This window comes from Amblyomma maculatum, chromosome 2 (genome assembly GCF_055883805.1).
Source record: "Amblyomma maculatum isolate TAMU_Amacu chromosome 2, ASM5588380v1, whole genome shotgun sequence".
Taxonomy (NCBI): Eukaryota; Metazoa; Arthropoda; class Arachnida; order Ixodida; family Ixodidae; genus Amblyomma; species Amblyomma maculatum.
The window spans coordinates 98110225-98130727 of NC_139345.1; the positions used below are offsets into that span (position 1 = coordinate 98110225).

Here is a 20503-nt window from a genome sequence, read left to right on the forward strand (position 1 = left end):
ACGGTAAATACGAAGAGCAGATCGCTTATGCGCACATACTCAAAAGTCACTGCCGCATCGCAAGGCAGGAATATGCTGGCCGTTGGTTTTCATTGCTTGATTGGTTATATTTAAGCAAATCGAAGTTGTGCATGTAAGGTGAAAATAAAAGCATCTAATGTGATGCTTAGTCAAGAAATAGCAGCTCAGCGTTAAATTCCTATATAACGTAGAGGTATAGCTCGCAAGCTGTCTACGTGAAACAAGTTATTTGAGTGAGAATAGTTCGTTCTACTTTCCATTCAGGTGAATGCGGACCACAGTCACCTGCACGAAAAGGATTTAGGATCAGAAGCACAAAGTGGGCGAGAAGTTCCTGTTAGCCAGAAATCAACTGTCCACAACGAAGTCATGAATGCCGCTACATCAAAAATCGCTGAAGAAAAGAAATCTCTGAGCGACGTAACACTAGGGTCTGCCAAGAAATCCGCCGCAAGCTTGCCGAGACAAAAGTCGCACGAATCACACCACCCACTTCTGGAGACGATGACAAAAAGCAATGGGCGGATTCCGTCTCAGCAACTGGCAGCCAACGGGCGTTCTGACGCTTTATCTTCACTCGAACGCCCTGAGGCAGTCGCTGCCGAGTTGTATAACAACAGCAAGGAAAAGAAGGACGTTTCAGTGGAGCAACCGGAATTGGAGACGAAATCCAGGCAGTCTCGCCCGAGCGTCCAAGATTTATTGCTCTTAAATAGACCTCTCCCGTTCAGTCCCCAGGAGAGAGCTATCACTAGCGACGTCTTCATTTGGATACCATGTGCATCAAAGTCGTCCAAGGAACCCCCCATGCAAGATACAGAATGCGTAGCGCAAAAGATTACTGAAATTAGGTCAAATGAAATCAAAAATGGCAAAAACGCAAGCATAAATGCGTCAGTGGAACGGTTGTCTCGGCAGCAATCATTCCAAAAACCAGCTGAGTCGCTGGAAAAGAAAGAAAGGGAGGGCCGAGCCTCGTTTGGGGGTCCTACGAAGAGCGTCGCGTTGGGAGAAAAGCCAAAGCCTGGACTGAAATCTCCTGACGCCGAATTGCCTGGAGGAATGGTTTCAGGTGGTGGGTCCGGAAGATCTCCACGCGCCAAGAGGGCAAAACCCGTCAGTGCAAAGGTAAATGCATTTGCAGTCTTTCGGTAATAATGAACCAGGAATGCAAGGGGTTAAAATATAGTGGATTGGCCAGGGCTGTGGAATTAAGATATTAATGAGCGCACAATTTTGATGACAAGACGTCTGCACTCAAATCGCACGATGGCAAGGAAAGATAACATTTACAGATAATGTCCAGATACCGACTCTTCTGGATCGTCTCTGCTGTCGTCCATGTGTTCGGGATCGAGCGCTATTCTAAACGCAAATATCTGAAACTTGCGAAAAGCCTTTTCACTGGAATCATTTTAAATTATCATATACATGTAATTTTTTGCATAGCAAATTAATTTCGCATGTCAAAGTTTGTCTGCCAGCTCCTGAAAAGTAAGGCTTTTTCGCTTAACGTGAGGTTAATACTCTATGGCTTAACGAAATTTACATTTTTTTAAGGCTTCAAGTTTGTATTGTTGTAGTCACCTGTAGCGAGATAAGGTAGTACCAAATGTTCACGGGGTTCGAACAAGAGGAAATCGAAGTGAACCACGGTTGCAGAGTGAAAATGGTTCATTTTATTGCGGATGCTAATTAACGAACGGCAGCATCATTTTAACTCGTGCATTAATCCCAGAAAGCGTCGTTTTTTTTCTTATTCCATAGAAGCAGTCAAAGCACGGCAGGTCAACTGCGCACAAGGCTTCTGCCGTCACCAAGAAAACTGCCGAAAGTACGGCCGGCGGAGCAGGAGCCATTGTAGTGGTGGGCAAACAAGCGGCGCAAACGTCTACCGCCGACGTAATCGAACGGAAGGTCGGCCAAAGCGTCGAAATTGCTTCACGACCAGCTTCCGCTGCAGGTCATTCTCTTCGGGCTGCCACTCTACGAACCGCAACGCACAAGCGGGGTACGGCGCTGCCGCGGAAATCTTCGGGACAGCCACCTGATAAAACACAAGACCGGTCGCACCACCCGGACATTAAGAAGTCTGTCGTGGCGGAAGATGAGGCCCCATTGAGGGAACCCTCTGCTGCTACAAAAACACTTACGAGGGGCAGTGTTCACAAGAGAGTTCCCCAGAGCGAACCTCGCGCACCGGCAGAGGTCGAGGAGAAAGTGCCACACGACCCAGCTGCTGATGTAGGAGAGTCCGATAAACATGGCCAAGGCCAGCGCTCCCTACAGCGAAATAAATCTGCATGCTTGATTGAACCTGCTGAAAAACGGCAACCTGAAGTCAGCTCCATGCTCAAGGAAAAGCGGAGGATGCTCGAAAAGGAGTATGCACAAGGAGGCGTCGGGCCTTCAGGAAGGGCGTTGTCGAAAGCCTCAACCACCGCAGTGGAACTGCCAGGCTTCGCTCCTGGATCTCAGCCGCAACCAGCTGTGAAAGAAACCCAAGTGAAAGATGCTGACAAGCGTCCTGTAAGCGCTCAAGATAAACCGCAGAAAGAGCAAAAGCGTAAGCACCACAAGAGGGACCACAAGCATCACAAGAAGGGCACAAGAGGCGTTGGATCACCGGGGGTCTTCAGCGCTACCTCCGGCGTCGCCATTTTGTCGCCTCCCACTGAGCCTGAGCTGCAAAATGCTCAAAAAAAGTGACTCCTTCGAAATTTTGGGGAGCCGTTCTCTAACCTCGTACTTCAGACTGCCAGGTTGTGTCTAAGTTCCTAAAATATGTGGGCAAAAGTGGGGCACCATCACTTGGGTGTCTGATTATGAGTGGTAATACAGCATGACGTGCGGGTTTTATGTCAAATAAACCCTGTTGGTTGTAGAACTCAGTCGTCTGTATACGCCAATTTCCTAAGACTGTTAACAAGAGATTACATTCGCATACTAGACACCCGAGTCAGGAATCAGCGAGTGCCCTAACAACAAAAAAAAAAAAAAATATTCGTGTTTCAGGTAACTGCGTCAGGAGTCACTCGCTGAAATTTCTATAGAAGAGGCAGCCATTACAATTACAAAGTGCATATAGACAGCAACACTATGAGCCATTTCACCTTACAATTGTGGAGTTTCTGCGTTTCGTCCTGTTCGTAGAAACCACTGTCGGCGGGTGCGCGTTAAAAGTACAGCCACAGGTCTGTTTTTAACGCCATTCAAAAATTTTTAATAGAAACAAAACGTCTGCCTTGCTAATATGCTTTAAATTTTTAATCTGTACATATAAATCTTAGTATTCCCCTACTGCGTGCGTTAGTATTTACTCTTTTTTTATTTTGGTTTTTCATATTTACATTTCCTTCTCTATTCCCTAGCATTTATTTCTATTTATTTTTGCGATGTAGTTATACATCTCAAAATCTAATATCTCTGCACCCCAATTCTTGGCCGATCCCCCTGTGTGGGTATGTGCCATATATTTTGGCAACAAAAAGTGCCTACTGTGAGCGATGCCATTATTGATGGCAGAAATTTGTTGCACTGCCAGACAGCGCCTCGAACGGCAGCCATATCTTATAGGGCCATGTTCGCTCATCAGCGAAATAGCGAGATTTGTTGAGCTTCAAGTTTTTTTTTTTTACTTTCATGCTTTGACAGTTCGCTTATGGACGTTGTTTTTAAATCTACTGTGTGGACACGTCCTAAGTTTTAAAAATTTTAAAGGCTGTTCAAGCATTTGCACGTATTTTGGTCCGATGAAAAGACCCTCGAACCGTACGTGATCATGACTGCGACATATTATTTGCACGCAGTGCTTACTTTATATACACCATAGTAATTATTTATCTGAGGTGACTTATAGCTCCGACTCAGTTTTATATTAATGGGGCTTGTTAGATACAATAGGCAACCAGTTCAGGATAACTCATGGCGAAACATTGTGTTACTGCTGCCTCTGGCAGCTAATCTTTGCCAGAAGCAAATAAATGTACGAAGAAAAGAAAAAGAGGAAGAAAGGGGCAAGAAGGTGAAAAAATGGAGGGATGCCGTCTCGCGGAAAGGAATGAAAAAAAATAAAATGGTGCCAAATTCTACCCTCTTTCCTTCCCTTACGGCGCGGTTCAGGTGTCCACAGAGCAAGTGTGACAGATACTGCGCCTTTCTCTTCCTGTGAACCAATTATTATTAAGGCTACGGCTAAGCAATCGCTGCCTGTTTCGAGTTAAACCGTGTCCTTGTCTACAGGTTTCTGGATGGTTTTTATGTACAAAGTTATTCTGGAAGGGACCTGACCGTCACATGCGTGATATCTCGTGTTTCGCGCATGCATTACCACCCGGTTTTCGTTCTCTGTTTTGTTTGCAAGCATTTCAGATATATTTACTTCAAAGCTTCTTAAGATGCGACCTAAAGTCTAATGTATACACTCCGCTTGTAATGTACTGGTAAATGATGAATGCGGGAAGACTTTGAACTTGTTTTAAATATAATGTGAATGACAAAGCGCATTCGAATTTATGGAAAGGGACAGCAGCTGCGGCCCGAAAGCATCACTGATTGCATCCAATGAGGAAGCGAGCCCCTAAAGGTAAGTGATAATTTTCGTGCTGCTATATGAAAAATAAGTGGTGTCAGTAAAAAAATATATTCTAATCGCTATCTTGCGTCCATTGCATAGCAGTTACGAAACATCTAGAATTTTCGCGCATGCGTACAACTAAAGGTCGTGTACTGGGGAACGTCTGGTATGAAAGAGGGGCAAGGGGGGGAGGGGGGGCAGATGTGATTATTGCCTTCTGGTTTTGAGAACTATACATTGCAATACATGGTTCTTTGTTACATTCGCTCAGTTCTTTGCATGCCCTCTGCAGTTTTAGGTTATATAGACTTACGCCTCGTAGTTAAGTACCCTTTCAGCGGTACTAGCATTACTGTTTCAGTACGCAGTAGAAGTTGCAGCCATTTTCGGTTGTTACGGATTTTATTGAATTTTAATTCGGGGTTATCAACTATGAAGCAGAATGGCGAAAGTTAATTGGCATGCACAACTGAAATCATGAGCGCAGAGTTTTGAGCATCATGCTGAAAACTCTGAATTGAATTGCGTAACAAATACAATTAGAGAGAACAAAATGATTGAAAAAATACGCAGTTACCTCGGATGGAAAATGTAACGCACAACAGCTGTTCTTAACGCGAAGGCCGGGTGGAAATAAAAACATCCAGCAATCTGTCTTGAGCTTGTGTATGGCCCCTAATGTGAATACCGATGTGTTTAATGTACTATCTACGGTTGAACGAGAGTGGTACTCGTGAGCATTTTAGAGAGGCAATCAGATCACAGCACTAAAAATATCACTTCAAAGCCCTATTAAGAACCGTAAAATAATTCACACAAAGGAACTATAGTTCAACCAATAAATATACAAGTTTGTATTTTAAGGGGCGATGAAGCTTTATTTCCTTTTTTTACTGTTTAAAGGCATTAAAAAAAAAAAACTCATTTATGTGAAGCATGAAACTATTTCAAATAAGTTTTACATTAAATACTAAGGTAGTAACGCAATAGCCCCAAAATTTAGCTGGTGGTTTAATTTGGTTAACCCTGGAGGGAAGCGAAAGCTTCATGTACATGGCTACGCTCAATGTCAAGCTTGGATTAAACACATCGCGCGTTTCTCCAAGCGTAAAGCACGTTGTTCATCGATTTCTTCGGCACGCCGCCTTTTCAGGGCCTCTTTCCGACGTGCCTTCTTCGCGTTCCGACGCGATACTGTGGCAAGGTGTTCGTCCTCCTCCATCTCGCGCAATGTTGTAACCTAGGCAGTAGCCCGGAACTCCTATTTATACACGTATAGCACCCGCCCCTCTAGCGCCCTCTAGTTTCACGTCACACTAACGTCACCTCACATAACCTTGACCTTTACAGTGGTCACGGGCCACTTGGTGGCCTATGGGACTATGCCCCACACGTCACATGATGGCACGAGGCTTAACACAAAAGTTTGAGCACTAAATCACATGGCCTTAACCTTGACCTTGACAGCACTGCCCTCTAGTAGCCTCTCCTTCCACGTCACACTGATCTCGCCTCACGTGACCTTGACAGCAGTGGTCACGGGCCACGGTGACCTTCGTGACTAAGCCCCAAAGCCACATGACGACCGCCAGGCTTAGCACAGTAGTTTGACTTCTAAATCTTTCTCAAGGTGAAAACTGTGCATACCCGACGGCTCGACCTACCTGGCGTAGTGAAGGTTTGGCTTAAAAATTTCCCACGACGAGGTTCAGGCTTTCCCTTTGTGCACTAGAGCACTGTGGAAACCTTAACTATGACGTCAATAAGGTTGAATGCCACAGTTATGATGATTGCGACCACGGCAGGATATGTTCTGCCGAATGACAACAAACTGCGCAAATAAAGTTTTCACTTTGGTGGCATGTGTTTTCTTTTTCGAGTAATCATTACAGCTCTAAAAATCTAACGTAAACCTTCACGGCGTCATGACGCCGACCCCTAACTGATGTGCATTGCGGGGAAACAAGAACGCCACGGCATTTAATTGCGAATTGCGTCATCATTTCAAACGCTAACACAAAAATCCTTCCCTTGTTTTATATGCGAGTTTCCCTGCAAGTCCTGCAAGTTCTTCGAATTACAAAATCTCTTCAGCACCCCTTAAGAGTTAAGGCGAACTATTTCTGTTGGCAAAGGCATAAGCGCTGCTTCGTTGGAGTGGTTTGTCAAGCCTTTTGGGTCGGATTAATTGGGGCTAATTAGGAACAAAGGGAACCGGACTCCTTCCTAGACCAGGCAGAACACCAGAGATTACACCGTTTACTCGCAACTGGGATTACTCGTGCATAGAAAGACTACACCTAAATTTCAACAGTGTCAAAGGTCTCCGAATGCCAAACCGATAGACGAGGCTTGAAGTGTATGTGCCAGCTGCAGAAGTTACTGTAAGTTTCGGATAACGTATCGTGTCTTAGGCAGGACAAGAGAAAGAAGATGGGTACACAGCATGAAAGAACACTGAACAGTGGTTGAGCTACCGGTCACTGAACAGTTCGCAAGCCGAGCTGAACTCTCGAATGGAGGCTCCCCCTCAACGCTGGTTCAGTGCTCTTTACTACCATATCTTTATGATTTCATCTTCGGCACTCCATGCGCTAAACAACCAGCCCGTTTGCTGAGTGTATCGGATTGCATTTGAGTTAGCAGTTAGGCGCGATGACATGCCAAGAATTCAAGGTTGGAGGCAGTTATCTGTTCGATGCCTACTTTCAGCTTGACCTCGAATTCCATGACGCTGCTTTTAGAAAGTAAGGATGCCTTGGCACCGAGGCGTAATAGTGCAGGGGCGTTGTGTGGCGATGATGTAAAGTATTGCATATTCCAAAGTGTTATACAAGTATTATTTCTCATAAACCCAGACGCTCATAATCCAACCCCTAAAGGCAAGCTCATATCCCATATCCCATTACGCCTAGAGTGTTCAGTTATTAAATATAACTGAGGGCAGCATCTTATAGGGCATAGTAACTGTGTTTCCATGAAGCTAGGGCACAGTCCTCATATCCTTGCCATTCTCGAAAAGCCTCGTAATCATCTCGCCATATCACCCTTGTAGTTCTACTACCACCAAGCAGCTTAACAAAGAAAACCATGCACCGGTAGACAAGGCAACGATCAAATCGTCGACTTTTCTCGACTTGTGGTGCGTTCACTATTATCGCGGTCAGCACCGACACCTGAGTTAATATTTGTCAGATTAGGTACCTGTGCACTGCCATTAATTCAATGCTACCTCTTAAGCATCTCAGAAGTGCACGTGATGAATCATCTAGACGGCATTCCAACCAGCGGCAGTCATGTTGATTGTAAACTGCTGTTCTACTGGCACATCAAAACTACGCACTGTTTTTTCCAACAGTTCGCAGAGTCCATAAGCGTTAAAACCCGTCTTTATTCGACTTGCCGCCCTGCAAAATCTGGCGGCAAATGGTCTGCGGCTGGCGACTGAATGGTTGAATAATCAGCAACGCCACGAAATGAAGACAGGAACGTGAGTACATCGGTGAGAAGGAATGAACATGAACTTAGCGCTGGTGACCATCGGAAAGGACACAAGGTGTAGTTCCCGCGGTTTCGCCAAAACCAGAGTTGCACTTTATTTTCCTATTTGGGTGAGAAAATGGATGACTGGCAAACTGTAAAACCTTAAGGCGCCCCCCCCCCCCCCCCCCCTCCTATTTTATTCTTGTCCGTTCACCGTGCGCTCACTCTTTCATTTGCCTATCAGAGTACACTGGACTGTTTCATTTATTCTAACCTTGCCCATATTCCCCAGCAATGTGGGCTCACCCCGGTTAAATGAATCCCCATATTTTTTTTTTATTATTCTTAAATTTAGCTTCATATTCTCACTAGGTCTTACTACCTTTCTCTCTGTCTGTTTCCCGACAGAGAGTAGTATGGCTACCTTTCCATTCACGAATAAAATTTGTGGTCGTTAAAAAACTCTCTAGATCTCACCTAGATTATTTTAAGCACGAACAGTTTCGTAAAATGCTGCCGAAAATTCACAAAAACATTAAACGCTTCAGAATGAACACTGCCGGGGTTCATTACCGCTGCTACTAAGCTACCATCACTCACTCAAGGTAATATTAATGTGTTCTAGACTTCACTTTTCTATAAATAAAACTTTCTCCTTTCTTTGGCGCTTGATAAGACGCTAATAGAATTCATGGTCCAGTTCAGCGGGGTCACAAGCGAATAGCGGGCCCTCATAGGCAGCTTTCTTAGTCCCTATCATTGCTCTCGCCTTGCTGTTGTGATTGAGGGCGCACGTTAAGTGGTTGCGTTGATTTGCGTTATTCATTTTGTCTCTGTTGTTATTCGTCAGAACCGCATTTTCACCCTCTTCCCTGCCGCCATTGCCGAGCAGCAGGCCAGATGATGGCCCTTCAGGCCAACCTTTGCCTCTGCGTCAGGAACTCCGATCCCTCCCTGTGGTTACCAAAAGACGAAGTTTATAGCACTGATGATTCTTGTGATGACCGCGCGACATCATTTACACTTATTACGCGTTCATGCGCTTTAATACCGTTATTTTTACTAGGGTGCATATTCATTGATGGGGTAAGTTGTATAATGTTTAAAATTCGTTGATGAAGTATTAACTTACTTCCTTAACATGGCCGCCAGGGTGGTCTGCAGCACTGCTGCTCGCTCGTGCGTTTTGTTGCGAGGTCAGTGGCCATTTCGGCGCCGAAGAAGTGGGCCATAGATTTGTCACTCCTGGCAGTAGAAGAAACAGCAGCGCACTTCGGCGTCGCCATGGCCGCGGCGGCGACTGACAGTAAAACAGATGTCGCGCTGTCCAGTAACGCACCGGAAACCGCACCGACGACCATAGAGCGTGTATGCTGCTCTGAGGGACTCCTGCCCGAAAACTACCACGAGCTGTACCAGAAGGTTGCTGGTGGTTTCGAGAAGTGTGTCGACGAAAACGGTAAAGGGATTCTACACGTTTTCAGTGCCTTCTTACCCTCTGTACTGCATGTACGCCCTAAGGTTAACCCCTGCCACCGTGTCCTACCTGCGTGCTAACCGAAGTTTCTAGTCAATCCACACACACAAGGAAAGAAATACAAATTCAACACTTTTCCACTTTAAAATGGACTTTATAATTGATAGCGCAGCTACTTCGCGTATCCCCTTCCTCATCATCTCAGCAGAGACCAAGAATGGTAGCCTAGGCTTAACTCTTGGTACAAGGTTAAACTGACCACCCTTGGGGACACATAGCAACGTGACGGAAGTCACTGCGCTGACATGTACACGTAGCGAGGCCTCCTGAGAAAATTTTGGAACCTACACGCCGATACGTTGGCGTTGCGTGTCTTCCGCCAAAGGCTAGTGCTTTCTTTATTTCGTTTCCCCGGCCCCGCCAACGATGCAGCTTGGATGCCTTTATTACATGACTGTCTTTGGTAATGTCTTTGCAATAAACAGAAGGGATAAAGAAATGACGGTCTATAGAGACCACCTGAAAGAAGCAGTTTCATGAAACGAGAACATTTAGGAGTTCTTTTCGTGCGTGTAATTTTTTTTTTGTCATTTAACAATAGTTTACAGATTATGTATATTCTCCAAGAAAACGAAAAATGTCCACAATATGAAGAAAAATGCCCACAATATGGGTGCATGACGAACCGTCCACCTCTTTATGTCGCGCTCCTTATGAGCTGAGCTGCGACGGAGGCTGTGGCCCCTTCCACTTTCAAATTTATTTTTCCTTTATTTCATTTACTAACATTTTCGTGGTGTATCACAGGAGTGGTGGGGAAAGTAATCATCAATCTCAATAACAGTTCTTTTACAGCACGCACGCGATACATGCATTTAATGCTGGCGCTGAAAGATGGTGATGGCAGCTACGGAGTGGGATAGGTCGTTCCACTCTGACGCGGCTTTAGGAAAGGTGTTGGAAAAGTTTACGGTATGGGTGCGTGGGGGGGGGGGGGGGGGGGGTAACTTGAAGTGAGTAGCTTATGCAAAGGGATATGGGTGACGGAGATCATGTGTGGTCTTTGACCGAGTGAGCTGCAATAAAAGAGTTCGTAATTTGGACTGCGATTTCAAGGATGGTATACACTGACTTCGTATGAATACTGAGAGTAAATGAAACGGGCGACACGTTTTTGGATTAATTTTGAAAACTTAAGCAGCTGCGCTAATTTAAACATAGCTATGTGAGTCTTGACTAGCAGCTTCATTCAACAGTTTTGTGCCCTTTAACAATCTAAATTTACAAATCTTGAGACGCCTCGACACAGTGTCTCTTATACGGATCAGATAATATTCGCACGGTCTGATGCACAAATTTTGCACCGTCGTGGTGGACTAGTGGTTCTGGCGTCCGATATTCTAAGGGGTGCCAGCTTTCGCCTGGTGCTCGACTTCTTTGAGTCTTAGAACCAACCTCTTGAAGTCTAAAACCCCGTTAGCCACGTCTCTGTTCGGTCACGCTGTATTTGCTAAAATAAAATAAAATCGTTATTAGCAGCAACTTGACATTCACTTTATCTGTGCAGACAAAGTCACGGCTAAACTGGCAGTCATTGAATTCTCCGACGACGCCCTGTACTTGGGTCTGATGAGCATGTACCAACCGGATAGCTGGCCGTGCATCTACCAGCTCTGCAAGGATACGGCCGAGAAGCACCCCGACAAAAACGTCTTCGCACGCGTCACCGACGAAATGGAGCGAGCCTGCAAGATCACCGAAGTGCTGCCTGTACGTGCACCCTGGATGCTCGTCAAGACAGTGGCCAAGGTGGTCGAAGCCGACTACCTCGTCTACCGCGTCCCTGGCGTAACGGTCCACCTTGTCACACCGCAGAACCTCAAGGACGTGGCCGCCTACGACGAGCGCGTCATGAAGACCCTGCGCAATGACTACCTTTCTGTGAGTATAGATTCTTGTACAGCTTCAAGTGAAGCAGTAAGCTGCCATTATTCAATTAAATGAAAACGCACCATCAAGTGCTCACGGGTGCTATATTATACTATTCCCGCTTTGCTATCACCAACGCGGCTCTTATGGAAGGCAAAATTGAACTTGTTATTTGACTTCACTTTGCTTGCAGAGTTCCTTAATGCTACTAATGGTTCATGAAAATCAAACGTCGATTGAAGTTTCTTTTAATGCCATGTTGAACAGAAATTTCACATACGCCATAATTCCGTAATTCTACCCCGCTTGAGCCTGAAGTGTTGAAAGAACGTTGTCGGCGGTGCCTGGGCTGGAGATTCATGTACAGGCAATCGTCTGGCTGCTGCGTGGAAATTTGTTGTGTTTCATGGAACACCGAGACATTGCTTAAGTTTGTCATGTGCTAGTTTACAGACCGCGACGTATAGTGGGTCTCAAGGCACAGACCACGCTAAGCAAGCGGCACAGGTTGCATTTGCGCTGCGCTTCTGCCGCTCACTTGGTTTCGGCGTCGGCCACTGTGCGGGCACCTAAGGCGGCACACCGTCATTTCATTAATGGCCGAGAACGTTATTCTAGCTTGGCTAATTATTGTGGTCGCCCTTCTAACTTCCCTGGGAAGAGAATCAGGCTTCAGCTTGGGCAGATCACATCGCTGCGACACAACGTCCTCAACTCACGCTGCCGAACGATCTCCTTGGTATCGCAATGTCTTTCATAAACACACACGTTTGGCGGATGCAAAGAGACGCCACCAACTTCTTAAGCGATGACCCGTCTCCATCTTTATCGCAGTTCCTTGGCACACGAGAAAAAAAAAGTATATGGTCTCTTAAGAGTATAATGGCAAAAGCCTACCCTTCCTCTGCAATCATTTACCTCTCTTCGTTTGCCTCTACGGCGTTCGTTGCAGTGCTACGTATAACTATAATTGGTTTACAGGAAAGGAAAGGCGCCGTATCTGTCACACTTTCTCCGACAAGTGTGCTTTTGGACAGTACACCATCGCTCCTGTCGCGTGGCGTTCCTTGGCGTGCGTTCAAGTGTGGCATCGCAGATGGCAGGAACGCTAGACAAGAACTAATCTGTGCCCCGCCGGGGTGGTGCAGTGGTAAGACGCCCGACTACTGTGCCGGAGTTCCCGGGTTCGAACCCGACCGCGGCGGCTGCGTTTCGATGGAGGCGAAACGATGAGGCGTCGTGTGCTGTGCGATGTCAGCGCACGTTAAAGATCCCCAGGTGGTCGAAATTACTCCGTAGCCCTCCACTACGGCTCCTCTTTCTCTCTTTCCACTTTCATTCCCACCTTCCTCCCTTCCTTACGGCGCGGTTCGGGTGTCCACAGAGCAAGTGTGACAGTTACTGCGCCTTTCCCTTCCTGTGAACCAATTTAACTTAGATTTTCGCGGTATGAGACAGATATCGCGCACAACTCTCGCTCACGGGATTTCGTTTCATGAACCTTGAAAGGCTTTCGCTTTAAAAAAAGCGACTTTACACTGCTAGGTGAAGGCATCGTTCGCGGGCGGCAGTCTTTTGTTTACAGAACATGTCACCGCATACTGCTGAGCAGCCGCCAATAAAATGACCGAGGAAACTGCACAGAAATTATAGGGAATTTTAATGCACGCGTAAGCATTTATGCTGTGGCTTATCTTTTTTCTCGTGATTTCCATGATTGTTTTGTGTCGGGTATACGTCAATCTGATTCGGTTTGGATTAAATTGCTTTATTGTCGCATTGTTGTATTTAACCTGTTTTGTTGTGGTGCAAATGAGTGGTAATCAACGGTTAACTAATTGCATCTTATATAGTTAAATACTAATAACTATGAAGTAACTGAAACAATTAAGTGCTTTGAGTATTGTCACGTGATTGTGACAATCGCTAAGGCAGCAAATCAAGAGATTGCGAATTGTGCTCAATGAACTCTTTATTGGGCTGACTTTCGCGCGCAAAAAAACACTAAGAGAATCTGCGGCGACAATAGGAGCAGGCATGCTCGTCGGTCATCGAAGTAGAAATTCCCGCAAATTCGGCAGCGCTCAATTTAAATTCGGCAAAGAACAATCTATATAACCTGCCAAAGGAGCCCGGAAAATTTTGGAACGATGCGGAAATAGTGGTGCTTCGCTATCACTCGAGAAATATCTCGACGCATCTCGCGAAGGAAAGTGGTAAAGCCGCGTCTCTCGACAGCGAACATGAACAAGATCGTTCCGTGCGCTATAAGCATAGTGATAAGGCGGCATGATGGCGGCTGTTGAAAATAACAACAAACAAAGATTTGAATGGTTGGCGGCAGTATTCTGAAAATTGTCGGAGCCTGCTCTTTACGCTCACGCATCGCCACCTGTGCAGAACGTGGCTAAGCATGATTATTTTGTGGTGATGGTTATGCTTGCAAGTGGTGTCGTTTGGTTTGTTTTCTGGTGGGCCAAAACGACTTCAGATATGAGGAGCACCGCTGTGAATAGCTCTAGAAGTTTTGACCATTATGGCGTCTTCCAACTGCGCTAACATATTCGCACAGTATACTGAGGTGATGCGTTATGCTTTACGTTAGGGTTTAGTGAGGTTTGGTCTAGGGGGTTTAACGCGCCAAGGTGACTCAGGATATATGAAGGACGCCGTAGTGGTGGTCTCCGGATAATTTAATGTGCACTGACGTTGTACAGCGCATGGGCTCATTGCGTTCCGCCTCCATCGAACACGGCCGCCACGGCGTCTCCCACATCGATCCTACTTATGAAAAAGACGGCTGGTGAGAAGAAAATTAAGCGCCCGCTTTATGAATCTGATAAATGTCCTTTAGTTAAGGGAGAGTTACCGCGATGGCACTTCAAGGCCAAGCCCGCAGTAGCTAGTTGCAAAAATGGGAGGCTGCGATGACACTGTCGCCACCATGGCAATTTGGAAGCGACCAAAGCGGATTCAAAAAGGTGAATATTAAGGAACATTATAATGAATCCAGAGGAAAAAGAGAAACTGCTGCAGAACGAGAGTTCGTCCCCTCTTATCACTGTGCAGCTAAATGTTTCAAACGTATATCTCTATTAGTGCACAACACACCCCGCACACGAAGTATCCCTCATAAAGAAATTTAATGGATAACTACGGCGAAATTTTGAATTCCGCCGGTCTGAAATAAATTATATGTCTATATTCCTTCTATGGCATTTTCATCTTCCATGTCCCATTAAATATAACGAAATAAAACGACCTCTCTCCAGACACGACGCATACATTCTTTCGTCTTGCCTCCAAATTCCGTCCCAGGGAAATATTTCCTTCCTCTTTCCTACAGTGCGCGCTAGTACAAAAACAAGAAAATGGCACCTAAACATCTAAAGCAGAATACTGGTTCAGTGATCGTCGCGTTCCTTGAGCCGAAGACATAAGCGAGTGAATCCAGCGTCTTGCTAACCCTAAGGTGTCAGTTTCTCAAACATCCTGAATGAAGTTAATTATTATTTTTATTTTGTGATCCCACGGATCGACCACGACACCTTGCGTTCGGTAATGTTCACGCTATGACATGGACATTTCCGAATGTATTTAGTTCTTACTAAGGCAACATCAGTGGTGTACTTTCAGAAAAGTAATTTCAAAAAGAATTACCCAATAACGTTTGATGTAAAATTATTGTCCTTAAGAAATCCATTACATTACTAAATTACCATACCATATAAGCAGTTTATTACTTTGCAGATTACTGAGAACGGGAATAAATACATTATTTTATTTGCAGTAATTGAATCACTGACATATATGCCAGTTGGTCAGGGACGTGTAGAGCCGGGAATTCGGAAACGGCGTCGCGGCATCTCTGCGTGCTTACTCACCTTATCTTGCTTCTTTCAATTTGATGTGATATATACCTCTAATTTGGGAGTCACTGGAACTGGGACTATGCTGGTAGGTGCAAAATTTAGCAACAAAGTCAGCGAGCATGATCTACAGCAAATTTTCAAGACACAAGGAACTTCGCGAGAGGCTGGTCAAAGCTGTGCGTCGCTTTAACTGTTTTCCAAACTGGGGCTAGAATGTTATAAAGAATGCGTGTACGCTGCGAAGCCTTTCGAATCGCAAAGGCTGTGTCGAATAGGCACTTGAAAATGGGTTCTGTACTAACGCTACAGCCGGCCCGCGCATTAAATGATACTCGGCCGGTCAGAATCGTTCCACAAAACCTGCTTCTTGCCTCTTCACGCACATTGATAAAAAAAAAAAAAAGAAAAAAACGCAGCACGGCGGTTATTCCTGGTACGCGATGGATCCTAACAACCCGACGAATCAACTCTATACGTCACCGTCGATGTCATGCCAACGAACCTGTGTAGTTTCGGTTTCGCGTTCTCGGTTTCGGAAATTACTTGGTGGTAGTTTATGAATACTCTGTATTACGAAATTACAGGATGCCCTCAGGAACACGAAATAGACATTAACTCAACTCGAAATGGATGAAAAACCGTCCTATAGTTTCCCTTTAGGAAAAAAAACTCGACCGGGCAAACAATTTTGTTTTCGCATTCTTATACAGCTTTCCTAAGTTGTCTGCAGATTTTTTTTTTTTTTTTTTTTTTGTCGTTAGCACCAGATGACCGTATACTTTGTCCTGTCAGGTGATGACATCCGACCAGGGCAGCTTCAGCCGAATGGCGACGGAGCACGACACCGTGTGCGGCTTCGTGCTAGCGCAGAGGCTGCCAGACGGTTCCGCCATTGTTACGCACCTGATCGCGGAAGACAAGCACGTGGCCAAGATGCTTCTGTTAGAAGTACAGAACGGCTTCCCACCAGCCGGCCGGAAAGGCGTCGTACTGATCGTCCCGATGATGACCGAGGGCGCCAAATCGACCGCCTACAACTTCGCCGCAGACCTGCGACTGCAGGGGGACAAGGTGTCCTGCCTGCTCTTCACAAAATTCGCACTGCCGTTCTCCTACAACAAAATCTTTTCCCTGGGAGGCTTTGTCTGATCGCCGTCTAGACTGACAGTCCCCCCGTGCGAGCTGCATGGACGGAATAAATTTGGCGCGCAAGAGTCGCCACGCGTGCGCGGTTAGCATGTGCATAGTTTTTCATGTTTCTTTTTGTTTCGAAGCAGCTCTGCCTCTCACTTCTGCATTCTTACTTGTTTCGTCCCTTATTCATTCGTTGAAATGAACATTTTATTGAGTTCGAAAAATCTTATTGACTGTGCACAAAGGTAGAAAATTCCTGCAGGAGCATACAAGCTGAAGCGAAGAACACATCTTTCTCCAACAGTTGTTTCTCCGAACAAATTAGCATAGTTGTGGGTATTTATAAGAATTTTAGCTTTTTATAACAACCAGAAGAGAAAAAAATCATTCATTTAGCATGGTTGGATTACTTCACTTCAGTTGTTTATTCAGTGCAAATTAACACGAAAAAAAAAACACGCATTTATTGGCAATATTGGCTATAAAATATTTCTACAACAAAGTCTGACAAAGATGTTCGTGCGCAGTTGTAGTAATATTGAGCTGCTCCGTTTTTTATACCTCCGACAGTGTAACGTATTGTTCTAATGAACCCCGTTAAAGAGAATCGTGATCTAAGATCAACTAGAATAGGTGGAGAAAACAATTTAAAAATGCAGATGTTTTCACTAATCATACCTCCAAAGACTTTATTCAATAGGTTTGTTGGAGTGAAAACACTCACCCAGCCGCCCCACCCCGACCAAGAAAATTGTCAGCGGTCTCGTGGCTCCACCGTGGCACAGTGTATTCCTTGCGTGTGCGAGCGGCGCCCAGGGAGAAAGAAAGCCGTCTTCATGCAGTGGTTCCGAATCCAGGAATTCGTCATGGGAAGTGAATGCCGAACGTTGTGCGTCGCACCTCGCCCGCTCCATTTACTGTGCGCAGAAACTTTCGCTCGTATCCTGTGTACCTCCGCTAAAAAACCTACCATTTTTTTTTGTACTTTTTATACTTTTTTATTTTTTTTTCTGAAACTACTGGCTACCAGTAGCAGGTCACCTTGGGAAGCTCAGACGCTAAAATCTAACTGATTTCGTAAACCACGCCTAAAGCGTGAGGCATGAGCCTTCCAATAGTGAACTGGCCGCGACACAGCGCTTGTCATTGTCTTTGAGAATGGCCTTTACTAATCTGAGCGATTCCATCATTATATCTGAGGAATAAGTGGCCAAGGGCAAAATTAGCGGCCATTCGGTAAATTGTGTGCTGCATGATACGGCTTTTATATGGGAGAAAGAGTGTAGGTAGAGCGGAAAAAGCGTCTCTTAAGAAAATACAATCTCTGACTGCAGCTAAATGCTATGATGTCAATATCCTTAATCCATCTGCGTTTGTTAAAATGCGGAGTTCAAGCTGCGTATATTATTTTAACTCTCTGATAAGGCGCCTCTAGATGTTTATAGACCAATCAAAGCTGAGGAGAGTTTGCTTGCCAGTGATAATTATCTAGATTTTATTTCCAAAGATATGTTTGTTATGCGAAGTTACTATTCCTCCGCAGAATCTTATGCTCTTGTTTTCATGAAGGCTCCAGTGCTCTGGGAGTGTGCCGGTTGTGGTCATGTTGTCAGGGTAGCCCTAAAGCACCGGACGCCCAATTCGAATGTTCCGAGTTCGGATTTCACCAGCTGCCTGTAATTGTTTCTTCTCCTACTTTATAATCGACTACCTCCTTGATTACAGTATTATCCCACATAGAACAAAATGTTTTAAAATCACTGTTTTCCTCGGTGTCTGTGGCGGTTGGCTGCATTCGTGTATAGATGCGCCTCTAGAAAATGTTACTTCTTTAAATACCCCTCATGAAGTTTTCGCGGAATGACTCAGCACGCGATTGCATTTCTAGCCCGCCTGCGGCACCCGTCAGGTGCCTACATCAATAGCTGACTTGTATCTCTCTAGAGTGTCCGGATTCTATTTATTGCAACGCCACCGTCTCACACAACCACGGAACTACATGCCGTGTCGCATTCCAGAAGTCATATACAATGGTGTCATATGCATTCCGCAGTGAGTCAATGGGTCCTTAAATACTGTGCGCAGTTGTGTGCCACAATGGCTTTCGAATAGGTGGAATCTGACACCACTGAAAACATAACCAGAGGTTGAAGCTGCAAGTGCCATATAAATTAAACTTGGGGAACGTAAACAGACTTAAAGCAATCTCGGCTGTTGTTGCAAAAGCCAAGGTACTGCGATGCAAGGCTAGTAGCGGAGAGGAAATTTAGCGATCCTGCTTGTGAATTCAAAAGTTATTTGGCACAAGTGCTACCGCAGTAACTTCCCGAATTTCAGGTACAGGGGAAAAACGTATTATACTTGTAGGATTATGCTTCTCAAATATCACAACTAATGCTTAAGTCATTAAACAATAGAGCTATTAACCACCCTTTCCTCTAACTAAATAGTACCAGCTCGCAAGGTAAAGTCAATCCTTGAACTCTGTATTGTGAAGTTCAACCAATTTCAGCTCAGCTTTTTTGCATATCGGGCATCTAAACAAACATTTGAGAGCAATGCAGAACTTGCGCAGGAGAAATGCGAAAGCGTGAGCGTTGTTGCTGTTGTTGTGACACTGGATGCGTCGTCATTTAAACCTTTTTATTTAACTTTCTTTTTTTTTATTTTATTGCCTTTTTTATGTTTTTATATTTTATTCCCCTAAACCACGTACAGTATATTTACGCTCGGCAAACGGAATTGTGGATACATTCGCAGGAAGTCGTTAAAAATGATCGTGGGATACCATAGGACAAGATAATAGTTCAGAGAATGTGCAGCTTTCTTAGGACAAGTATGCAGGTCACTCACGTCGATGAAAATGTTTCCTTCACACATGAAAATTTCATCCGCAGAGTTACGTAAGTGCAGGACGTTTGCAGAGAGAGCGTTTCCGAGCCACCCGAATGGCTGAGCCTGTTTAATAAATTGCCTGCATTAAAGACGTTTTAAGGCTATGTGAAAACGAATGTTTGGCACGTCCCTGTGTTCTTTTCTGGTTGTACTGAGACAATGAAGACACGATCTGAAGACCCGCTTTGTTAGCATGCTCTAGTGACACGTTCTGAAGACGCTCCCGATAAGATAAGATATTCGTTCGCATTATTATTTCGTCCGCAGCAAATTTAGACGATCGTATTATAGTGTACTAGCTATTACAAACACTACTACTGCTCCTACGCCTAAATACTTTTCGCAGCTCCAGATTACTCCTCGGCACCTATCGGCCTCAGCGGGAAACCTCCGAAACAGGTTCAGCGTAGTAGTGCGCGATAGAAATCGTTTACTCATGCGTTGTAAAATGACCTCTCCGGTTTTGACTCGTCAGAATTCCGCAACGTGAAGGTAAGAAAACAAAAGGAGGTCGAAAGGGTTCTGCTGCTACGTTCCATTTTCCGTGCCTTCTCGCTGGTCCAGTGCATTCAGTTGTTCTCCCAGGTAAGCAGACGACGCGCTTCGGAGTACGTCATAGATAAAAAAAAAAAAAAAAAGAACAGCCCTTGAAGAAAAGCGACCGTAACTACGGTAACTTGAGCCAACCATTTCACTCAGAACTACTGCTGCCTTCTCGGTAATTGTCAGCGTACCTTGTAATCACTATATAATTCAATAATGGATAATAGTGTGTAATCACGCGGTTTAGTCTTTTTTTTTTTTTTTTTTTTGGCGCGCTGTTATTGGCAAGTTCAACAGAATTTATCCTAGAGCTTACCGTAGTGTCTCCAGCCGTCTTTACGTTTTGATGGTTGCCCTCGACAAATATAATCTAGGCAACTAACATTTCAGTGCGCTCGAGCAGATGAAAGTTTCTCGCTCAGCATAGTAGCCATAGGTCAAAACGACAGAGTACATACCACTGTGCCTCAAAAGTAGAGGATAAACTTGTAATTGATATTTGTCTTGATTTATCGACAATCGTCCCATAACCCTTCCTCTGCAGCTTACGTCGATTTGAATCAAGACTTGTTT

The 20503-nt window shown here is 45.0% G+C and overlaps 2 protein-coding genes across 2 annotated transcripts in view; both read left to right on the plus strand.

Annotated features, from left to right (window-relative positions):
* The window catches only part of LOC146199348 (sodium- and chloride-dependent neutral and basic amino acid transporter B(0+)-like), a 37433-nt gene extending 28449 nt beyond the window's left edge, over positions 1-8984 (plus strand). Inside the window, exon 17 of the mRNA XM_084592108.1 lies at positions 8931-8984. Within this exon, the coding sequence (XP_084448234.1) occupies positions 8931-8984 (54 nt within the window). The remainder of the gene's footprint in view (positions 1-8930) is intronic.
* A 380-nt stretch (positions 8985-9364) lies between these two features.
* On the plus strand, positions 9365-16507 carry LOC146199349 (uncharacterized). The gene is made up of 3 exons (XM_084592109.1): positions 9365-9539; positions 11125-11498; positions 16151-16507. The coding sequence occupies exons 1-3, from the start codon at positions 9365-9367 to the stop codon at positions 16505-16507; spliced, it is 906 nt and encodes a 301-aa protein (XP_084448235.1).
* Positions 16508-20503: the final 3996 nt, after the last annotated feature.

Coding starts and splice junctions, on each gene's coding strand:
- LOC146199349 (XM_084592109.1), top strand. CDS start 9,365: ATGGCCGCGGCGGCGACTGACAGTAAAACAGATGTCGCGCTGTCCAGT. Junction 9,540..11,124: donor GAAGTGTGTCGACGAAAACG/GTAAAGGGATTC, acceptor TTATCTGTGCAG/ACAAAGTCACGGCTAAACTG. Junction 11,499..16,150: donor TGCGCAATGACTACCTTTCT/GTGAGTATAGAT, acceptor TTGTCCTGTCAG/GTGATGACATCCGACCAGGG.